The sequence below is a fragment of the Penaeus japonicus genome, unplaced genomic scaffold (assembly GCF_977035675.1).
Source record: "Penaeus japonicus unplaced genomic scaffold, GWHDUDI00000001_assembly GWHDUDI00000010, whole genome shotgun sequence".
Lineage (NCBI taxonomy): Eukaryota > Metazoa > Arthropoda > Malacostraca > Decapoda > Penaeidae > Penaeus > Penaeus japonicus.
In genome coordinates, this window is record NW_028234412.1 from 31,545,209 (window position 1) to 31,555,208 (window position 10,000).

Genomic DNA, 10,000 nt, shown 5'->3' on the forward strand with positions numbered 1-10,000 from the left:
GGGTGAGTGAGTAAGTAAGTAAGTGAGTGAGTGAGTGAGTGAGTGAGTGAGTGAGTGAGTAAGTGAGTGAGTGTGTGAGTGAGTGTGTGAGTGTGTGAGTGAGTAAGTAAGTGAGTGAGTGAGTAAGTGAGTGAGTGAGTGAGTGTGTGAGTGAGTGGATGATTAAGTGAGTGAGTGAATGAGTTAGAGAGCGCCTTCCTCAGTCCGTGTCAGTGTCAGCCCGGAGAACGCGTGACACAGGTGGATGCTGGATCCTCTCTCCCGTGCTCACGTCCTCCGACCGAGTGTCCATGTCAAAGTGTCCCAGCGCCGAGAGTAACGTTGCGCGGCGACAGAGCTCCTCACGAACTAAGCCCACCCATATTCTCTCTTACTACTCTCTTTCTCTTTGTATTCAAATAACAACAATGTAATTAAGCACTGTGCACATGCTCTGATCCCTTCCTCCCCCGGAGACATTCTCCTTCACCTTCCCTCCTTGTCTCACTTCTGTTCTCCTCTCTCCTCCTGTCTCCCTCTAGACGGCCTCTGTCGCTGCTCATCCGCCGCCTCTTCCTCGCTCGCTCCTTCTTCTCTCCCTCTCTCCTGCTACCACTGCGCCTCTGCCCTCAACCTCTTCCCTCCTCCCTCCGCTCGTCGCCTCCTCTCCTCCCTCTCCTCCCTCCCTCTACCGCTCGCCATCCCCTCTCTCTTCCCTCAAATCCTCTACCCCACTCACCCTCCGCTCCTCTCCGCAACCGGCTCCCCCCCTCCTCCCCCTGCCCCCCTCTCCCTCTCTCCCTTCTCACCGCTCTCCCCCCTCACACTCCCCCCTCCCTCTCCTCTCCTTCCCCCACCCTCTCCCTCTCCCTCTCCCCTTCTCCCTCCCTCTTCCCCACTCCTTCCTCTTCTCCCTCTCTCCCTCTCCCTCTCTCTCCCTCCCCAACACAACACAGCAAGAGATCAGCCTCGAAGTTCAGCCTCGCCATGGAGCCCCCGACGAGTTCCAGCCTGGAGGGAACACCCAAATCATCAGCTTTATTTTCCTCTTCCTTTTCCTCTTCATTTGCCTCTTCCTCTTACGTTCTCTCTTCTATCTCTTCCTTTTTTTTCTTATCTTTCCACTTTCATATCCTCTGACTCTTCTTTTTACATCTCCTCTTACTCTTCCTTTTCTTTTTTCTTTTCCTTTTCCCTTTCCATCTCATCTTCCTCTTCCTTTTCCTCTTCTATCTCATATTCCTTTTCCTTTTCCATCTCATATTCCTTTTCCTATTCCATCTCATCTTCCTTTTCCTATTCCATCTCATCTTTCTTTTCCTCTTCTTTAACCTCTCTCTCAATTTCCTCCACCTCCCCCACCTCCTCCTTTCCAACCCGCCGGAAATACCCGTCCTTTGACCTCCCCCACACCCTTGGCGAGCTCCCCCCCCCCTCTCCCCTCATGCTCCCCCTACGCCCCGGGACGTATACCTCTTCCTCCCACCCCTTCCCGCCCGACGAGATCACCCACCCCCCCACTGCCCCACCCCCCCCTCTCCCCGCCCCCTCCACCTCCAACCGCCCCACCCCCTCGACCTCCCCACCTCCTCTCCCTCCTCTTCCTCCTCCTCCTTCCCATTCCCTCTCCCTCATGTCCCTACCCGGCTACCCTCTCCTCTCCACCCCTTCCTCCCCGACCCCTCTCCTTCCTCCTCCTCCTCCCTCTCCTCTTCCTCCTCCTCCTTCCCATTCCCTCTCCCTCATGTCCCTACCCGGCTACCCTCCCCTCTCCAACCCTTTCTCCCCGACCCCCTCTCCCTCCCTCCTCCTCCTCCTCCCTCTCCCTTTTTCCCCTCCTCCTCCTTCTCCCTTTTCCCTCCTCCCTCATGTCCCTACCCCGGCTACCCTCCCCTCTCCAACCCTTCCTCCCCCGACCCCTCTCCCCCTCCTTCTCCTCCTCCTCCCTCTCCCTTTTCGCCCCTCCTTCCCATTCCCTCTCCCTCATGTCCCTACCCGGCTACCCTCTCCTCTCCACCCCTTCCTCCCCGACCCCTCTCCCTCCTCCTCCTCCTCTCTCTCCTCTTCCTCCTCCTCCTTCCCATTCCCTCTCCCTCATGTCCCTACCCGGCTACCCTCTCCTCTCCACCCCTTCCTCCCCGACCCCTCTCCTTCCTCCTCCTCCTCCCTCTCCTCTTCCTCCTTCCCATTCCCTCTCCCTCATGTCCCTACCCGGCTACCCTCCCCTCTCCACCCCTTCCTCCCCGACCCCTCTCCCTCCTCCTCCTCCTCCTCCCTCTCCTCTTCCTCCTCCTCCTTCCCATTCCCTCTCCCTCATGTCCCTACCCGGCTACCCTCCCCTCTCCAACCCTTCCTCCCCGACCCCTCTCCCTCCTCCTCCTCCTTCCCATTCCCTCTCCCTCATGTACCTACCTGGTTTCCCTTCCCTCTCCCCTTCTCCCCTTCTCCCCTTCTCCCCTCCCTCCTCCCCACCCCCCCACAAGCCCTGCTACTACATGGGCATCCTGACTGTTTTCGATGCCCTGCCTCCTGTTCCTCCTCTCGTCTCTCGCTCTCTCTCGCTCGCTCTCTCTCTCTCTCTCTCTCTCTCTCTCTCTCTCTCTCTCTCTCTCTCTCTCGTCTCTCTCTCTCGTCTCTCTCTCTCGTCTCTCTCTCTCTCGTCTCTCTCTCTCTCGTCTCTCTCTCTCTCGTCTCTCTCTCTCTCGTCTCTCTCTCTCTTTCTCGTCTCTCTCTCTCTCTCTCGTCTCTCTCTCTCTCTCTCGCTCTCTCGTCTCTCGCTCTCGTCTCTCGCTCTCTCTCGCTCTCTCGTCTCTCGTCTCTCACTCACTCTCGGTCTCTGTTCCTTCTTCATTGCAGACAACTTCCACGCAGTCCAAAAGCAACAATTGCAACATCAATTAACAATAGTAGCAGTATTGATATGAAATAACAGTATCAACAAATAAATTCAGGCAGTAGTATCATTAACGATGATATATGAGAGAGAGAGAGAGAGAGAGAGAGAGAGAGAGAGAGAGAGAGAGAGAGAGAGAGAGAGAGAGAGAGAGAGAGAGAGAGAGAGAGAGAGAGAGGAAGAAGGAGAGAGAGAGAGTGGGGTGGATGGAGTGAGTGTTGGGTGGAGGTGAGAGGGAGGAGAGAGAAGAGAAGGGAGGAGGAGATTGTGGGAGGATGAGTGAGAGAGGAGCGAGATTTGGGAGGAGAGAGAGAGAGAGAGAGTCGACCAATCAGAGAGAAAGAGAGAGAGAGAGAGAGAGAGAGAGAAACGAAAGAAAAGGAAGAAAGAATGAAAGAATGAGAAAGAAAAGTGAGAAAAAGAAAGAGAGTGATAAAGAGAAAGCGAGAGAAAGCGAGTGAGAGGACATGGCAAATATCACTGCATTTCCAACTCCAACAATGACTTCCCAAACCTCAATCAGCTCCACTGGTACTTCAACTAAACATCAACGACTCCTACGACTCATAAACGACCCTCCCGTTTGATTTCATATCCTCTTTTTTCCATTTCTACATCTCTCCCTCTCCCTTTCCTTTTACTTCTCATCCTCATTCCTCTTCCTCCCCCTCTCCTTATCCGTCTCTCTCTCCCTATCCTCCCCCTTTTCCCTCTCCCGCTCCCCTTCCCCCTCTCTCCATTTTCCGTTTTATCTATCTCTTATCTCTCTATCTCCCCTTTTAGCTCTTTATCTCCCTCCTTTTCTCTATCTTTCTTTCTCTCTCTCTCTCTTCCTCCTTTCTCTCTCTCTCTCTCTCTCTCTCTCTCTCTCTCTCTCTCTCTCTCCCTCTCTCCCTCTCTGTTCTCTTGTCTCTCTCTTACGTAATCATTGTCTCAATAAACTCGTAAGTCAAAAAATCTTCTCTATTTTTCTCTTCTCTTCTCTTTCTTCTCTTCTTTCTTCTCTTCTCTCTTCTCTCTCTCCTTCTCATCCTTTCCTCTCTCTCTCTCCTCTCCCTCTTCCCTTCCCTCTCTCTCCTCTTACTCTCCCTCTCGACTTCTCCTCTCTCTCCCTCTTCCCCCCTCTTCCCTCCCCTCTCCCCTCTTCCTCTCTCTACTCTCTCTCTCTCTATTCTTTCCTTCTTCTTCTAACCTTTCTCTTCTCTCCTCTTATTCTTTCCCTCTCTCTCTTCTCTCATCCTCATAGTTATCTGTTTCTCCCTCTCTTCTGCTCTCCCTCTCTTTTCTCTCCTACTCTCACTCTTTCTTATCTCTCTCTCACTCTCCCTTCTCTCTCTTCCCTCTCTCTTCTTCCCTCTATTCTTATCCTCTTATTTCCCTTCCTCTCTCTCTCTCCCTCTCCCTCTAGTGTTTCAAGGCTAAAAAGAGCGAACAGAGGGCCATGTCGCTCGGCATCCCCCAGGGGGAAGTACTAGGCCCTTTGTTATTTAATGTTTTGATAAACTCTCTTATCAGACGTTTTAAACAAGAAGCCAATGCTACAATCATAAGCTATGCTGACGATATATTGATTCAAGCAAGAAATTATCAAGACTGCAAATGTGCAATATCGACAGTCTGCAATGAACTAGGCTTGATCATTTCAATAAATAAGACTAAGATATATAATCATAATGTAAAAGACCGAGGTAGGCAGTTTAATACCGATGATAATAGTATAGCTCAGGAGGTGATCAATCAATAATGCAAGAGTAGATTAGCTGCCTTACGAGCAGTTGCTGGCAATAATGAAACTTCAGGGGAAAACATACGAATTGTAAGAATGAACTACACAGCTTACATAGGACCCCTCATTGATTATGCTGCAACTGCTCTAGCAACACACTCCTTCCGAACAATTAGAAGTAAAATGCAAAATGTGGCAATGAGGATAATCCTGGGATGTCCAAACACAACAAAGATTTTGAACATGAGGAAAGAACTCGAATTGTCAAGCATCATGGATAGGGTTACAGAAACAAATACAATGATTGCAATAAAATGATTAAGATCGCCAGATGAAAGTATAGCCAAGGAATCCTTGCTAACTTGCCTTTCCACTGGCCGCCATAGATCTGCTTGGGTCAAGAAAACATGCTCAGTGCTTCGAGGCCATAATATGATAGAGTTCTGCAAAGGCATCCTTCAAAAACATTCTGTTCCGCCCTGGGAGGTAAAAGACTTCGATATCATCAAAGAAAGTGTCCCTCCAAAAAAAGCAAATTGAAAACAACGCCCATTTAAAAGCGAAAGTAAGAAATGACATTCTGAAACAAATTCATGAGATCACACAAGAATATGAGGTAAAGCAACTTATTTTCACTGTCCAGCAAGACACAAGCAGATCAATCATTATTCATAATGCTATGTCCAGGACAAAGTATATCTAAATCTTAAAATCTAAATCCTACTAATATCACTACTAAAATCTAAAACGTTAAACTAATCTACTAAAAAAAAAAGGGCAGTACAAACAGAGCTACGTGGCAGTGTTGATGTAAGAGACTGTAAGGTTTACTCAACGTATTAAAATACGACGGAAAAAACGAAAACAAACGAAAAAAAACGTGATACGGACATTTTTGGCTACTCTAATATTATTTATTGATATAAGCGTCGGGGTTCTCAAATCCTTCCTCAAATAGAAAGCTTCTCAACAACAATATCTGAGTAAGTACTGAATCTAAAATAAGTGTGGTCAGCAGGTGATCAAGAGAGAGGCCCTAATCATAAACGAATACGTTATTAATAAATTAAAAATACGGTTCATTATGGAATGTTACGAATTAATTATACGACGCCGCTTGACCAGGGATGGCTGTAAATGAAACATGGGTCCTGGATTGAAAAGTTTCGTGAGGGAAGGATTGAATCATGAAACATTGGACAGAGAGGGAGGGAGGGAGGGAGGGGAGGGAGGGAGGGAGAGAGGGAGAGAGGGAGAGGGAGGGCGAGAGAGGGAGAGGGAGAAGGGAGAGAGGAGAGAGAAGGGAGAGAAGTGAGAGAAGAGAGAAGAGATAAAGAGAAAGAGAGAGAGAGAGAGAAGAGAGAGAGAGAAAAAGAGAAAAGAGAAAGAGAGAGAGAGAGGAGAGGAGAAGAGAGAGAGAGAGAGAGAGAGAGAGAGAGAGAAAGAAAGAGATAGAGATAGAGAGAGAGAGAGAGAAAGAAAGAGATAGAGATAGAGATAGAGATAGAGGGAGGGAGAGACACCCAAATAGGAATCCTCATTTCGGTCAACACCTGTTGCCTTCCTCCCCCTTCTTACCTCTCTTTCACTCCCAATCTACTCCTTCCATTCTAACACTCCTACTTAATCTACTCCACTCCCCTCTCTCCTCTTTCTAAATCTACCTTACCCTTCCCAAATCTACTACTTCCTTCTACTCCTTCTAGAGTATCTACTCCTATCTACTCCTTATCAACTCCTTCCTTTTTTCTCCAATTCATCCATTCTAACAAATCTAAACATTACTAATAAATTCTAAAAATTCCCTAAAACCCCCAATTTTCCCTTCTAGTCTATAAATTCTAAAAATAAAATATCTTAACCAACCACTACATTCTAAATAATTCCAGTTCTAATCTATCTAAAACCATCTAATCTACAAAAAAAAATCTACTCTATCTATCTAAAGATCTAAACCCACCATTCTAAAAAAACAATTCTACTAAATTCTAACAAAATCTAAAAACCCCTAACTCCTCCTCTTCCATTCATTCTATCCCATCTATCTACTAAAACCCTTCAAACTTAGTCCTATCCTTCTCCATACTATCTATAAAAACAACCAACCATCTAACTAAATCTAAAATTCTACCTCTTCTACCCCTTTCTTCCTCCTCTCGTTCTCCGTCCCACTATATCCCTGCTCTTACATCCCTCATATCTAATTATCCCTCTCTCTCTTATATATCCCTCTCTATAATTCCCACCTCCCCTACCACTCTAAACTCTCCCCCCCTACCCATTTACAACTTTTTTTCCAACAATCATCATTCTCAATCCCTCCCCTTCCTCTCTCTCCTCCCCCTCACTCCTACCCATTTACCTTCCTTTTGACTTACACTCATACCGATATTACTATGTTATAATTACACATATATTTAACAATCACCCAATACAACTTTATACCAACCCCATCCCATAACAACGGTCCACGCATTACCCACCCAACATACTTAACTACACTTATTCCTCTTTACAAACCTCCATCCCAATACCACTTCCACTCGCTTCCAAAATTAAACCTTCCTTACACACTACCCGGTGTTCGGAACACTACATACGTCGATTTCGCAGACTAACATCCCTTCCACGGACTCATTCCCACCCTTACCCATACTTTCGTACATACATACTTACATTCAACCTTACTCTTTGCATTACTCGACTCACGCCCACTACTCGGACTGTACTCTAAAAAAGGACAGGGTGGGTGGGTGGTGTGGATGCCTATCACCCCTTCCTCATACTCTAACAACTCCTCGGACTACTTACCTTACAACGTACTTACTAACTACTACTTGAACCTCTCCTACCCTTACTCGTCGACATCGGCGGTCTACTCCGGTGCCCCTTCTCCCCCGCCCAACCTTCCTTCTCTCCCCCCCCTCCTCTCTGTCTTTACCCCCTTCCCTCCTTCCCACACTGAGCCCAAGGACAGCAGAAGACTATTTTCGGCACTATGACACCGGAGCAGAGAGGTCTCTTTCCTTTGTCTCCTCGGAGTGAACTATGTCAGGTGACACGGCATGACTGGAGGGTGAAGGGTGGAGGGCGAAGGGCAGAGGATAGGGGTGAGGGTTAGGGTGGGGGTGTGGGAGAGGGCAGGGGAGGGGTGGACAAAGAGGACACAGGATGGAGGCCTCAGCCGCTCATGGTAGAACGGTGGGAGACATAGGGAAGGGGGGGGGGGGTAAGGTAAGTGGGAAAGGTAAAAACAAGAATGTGCGTATTTGCGCGCGCGCACACGTACTCACGCACGCGCACACACACACACACAACCACACAAACACAATCACACAAACACAATCATATAAACACACACACACACACTGCTTTTCGGTTTTCTTTGCCGATTTCCCCTGCCCTTCCTGTTCTCCCAAAACAAACCAGCAACTAACCAACCAAGCAACCAAAATTCACTTAATTTCCGAGGTAAATTGCAATATAATACATCACAATGAAAGAGTTTCGAGTCAGGCAGAGTTATTCGAAGGTCGACCTCGAAGAGAGATCAGAGCTCGACCTTCACCTGCAAAGAAGTCCTACATCATGTACTCACCGGAGGATTCGGAGTAGGTCCTACTCTTGGAGCTGCCGCTGTTGTTGTTATTGTTGTTGTTATTGTTCGGGGGCGGGCGTGCGGGGAGCGTGCGTGCAGGCTGCAGCTCCACCTTGCGATGTCGAGACACCCTGAAGGCACTGCTGCCCCCCGACCCCCCCGACCCCCTGCCCGCGCCGGACGCTTGCGGCATGTCGTCCCCGTACTCCTCGCTGCTGTACTCGTAGCACTCTCCTTCCTCGAGCTCTAGGTCGTCGAGGTCGTCCACGGAGTACGACCTCGGCTTGTCTGAAGCTCCTCCTCCAGATTCATCCTCGAAGGTTTCTCCCTCGTACGGCTGGGTCGCGCCGCCCTCGGCCTCGAGGTCCAAACAGATGAAGGATCCGAGGGACTCCTCGTAACTCGCAGAAGCCGAGGGTAGGTAGCGCTGCGGGTGCGGGCGCGCGTGCTCGCCTCCTTCGTCACACTCTTCGTAAACACTCGAGACACTGAACTCTAGATCGACACCAGCGGGGCTCAGGATGAGATCCTCGTCCGCCGCGGTCACACTCTCACTGACACTATCACTCGCTGAGGCCTTCTCTCTCTTCCTCGAGGGTGAGCGGGTGCTCGGGCGCGCGCTCGAGGGAGAGGAGTCCGACCGAAGGTTAGAGGACGACGCCGGCCGGGGATGCGAGGCGCTGCCTGTTCGCTGACGGTCCTGCGGACTCTGACTGAGCGTCGACTGTGTTGTTGTGTCTACCTGTCCGCGCTGGTGGGGGGGTCTTGCCCCGGGCACACTCACCTCAACCCCCTCGCCCTCGCCTCTCCCCTCCCCCTCCCGGCGGCCCGTTTTCTTTGTCGGCGATGACGCCCGACCGCGTTCCGTTTTCTCTCGTTCTCTCTTTAGAGTAGTGTCCCCCGCATCCTCCAGCCCCGTTTTCTTATCATCGAGAAGGCTTGAGGACGAGCCTCCTTGGCCGGCGACGGTGGGGGGACGGGAGCACACCGAGGACGTCTCGCTCGAGGAATAGTAGCCACCCATGATGGCATCGATGGGCAGATCCAAGGTCTCCGTGAACACAGGTGTGGCCGCACCTCCGCCTGCCTCATCGCCTACGGGCGTGAGGGCGTCATGGAGGCTGCCGTTGCGGCCAGCGCCCCCGCTCCTCGCCTCCGTGAATACAGACTCGGAGCTAGAGGAGGAGTCGGCGAAGGCGACGGGCGCCTGACCCGCGCCGCCGCCTAAGCCTTCGTCCTCGATCTTCCTCGCCTGCTTCCACGAGTCCGTGACGATGGAGGCCGGCGGCTTCGGCTGCTGCGGGGAGGGCGCGAGCGGCGTGGTGGCCATGGGCGTCCCAGGGGTGCAGGGGGACGCACCCTTCTGGCGGCGTGGCGATGGGGACATGCCCACGGTGGCCGCCATGACGGAGGACGGCGTGGTGACGTCATCGAGGGCATCGCGGCTACCTTGAAGCTTGCCTTTGGAGGGGGACTTGCCCTTGGCTAGCTTGCCCTTGGCTTTGGCCTTCTGCTTCTCGCCCTTGGCTGCACGCCGCCCTTCAGCCCCTTGGATGTTGCCCATGATCTCGTAGCTGTAACCCTCCTCGCTGTCGTCTGTGTCGTACTCGAAGGGGATCAAAGACGAGAAGTCCTTATTGCCTCTGGACGAATAGATGTCCTCCTCGCTGTTGTGGTTGAGGTCTCCCTCCGAGGAGAGCCTGGAGAGGAAGCCCAGGACGGCCGCGCTTGAGGGCGAAGTCCCAGGGCTGCCGGAGACCTTGCGAGCCTCGTGGAACCTGCCCAGGATGTCGCTGAGGGCTCC

The 10,000-nt window shown here is 51.0% G+C and overlaps 1 protein-coding gene across 1 annotated transcript in view; it reads right to left on the reverse strand.

Moving 5' to 3' along the window:
- Positions 1 to 10,000, reverse strand: part of LOC122257086 (uncharacterized) — a gene marked incomplete at its 5' end in the record, with an annotated part of 74,595 nt that overhangs the window by 64,430 nt on the left and 165 nt on the right. The window contains one exon of the mRNA XM_086540372.1: positions 8,197 to 10,000. This exon is cut by the window's right edge and continues 165 nt beyond it. Within this exon, the coding sequence (XP_086396498.1) occupies positions 8,197 to 10,000 (1,804 nt within the window). The remainder of the gene's footprint in view (positions 1 to 8,196) is intronic.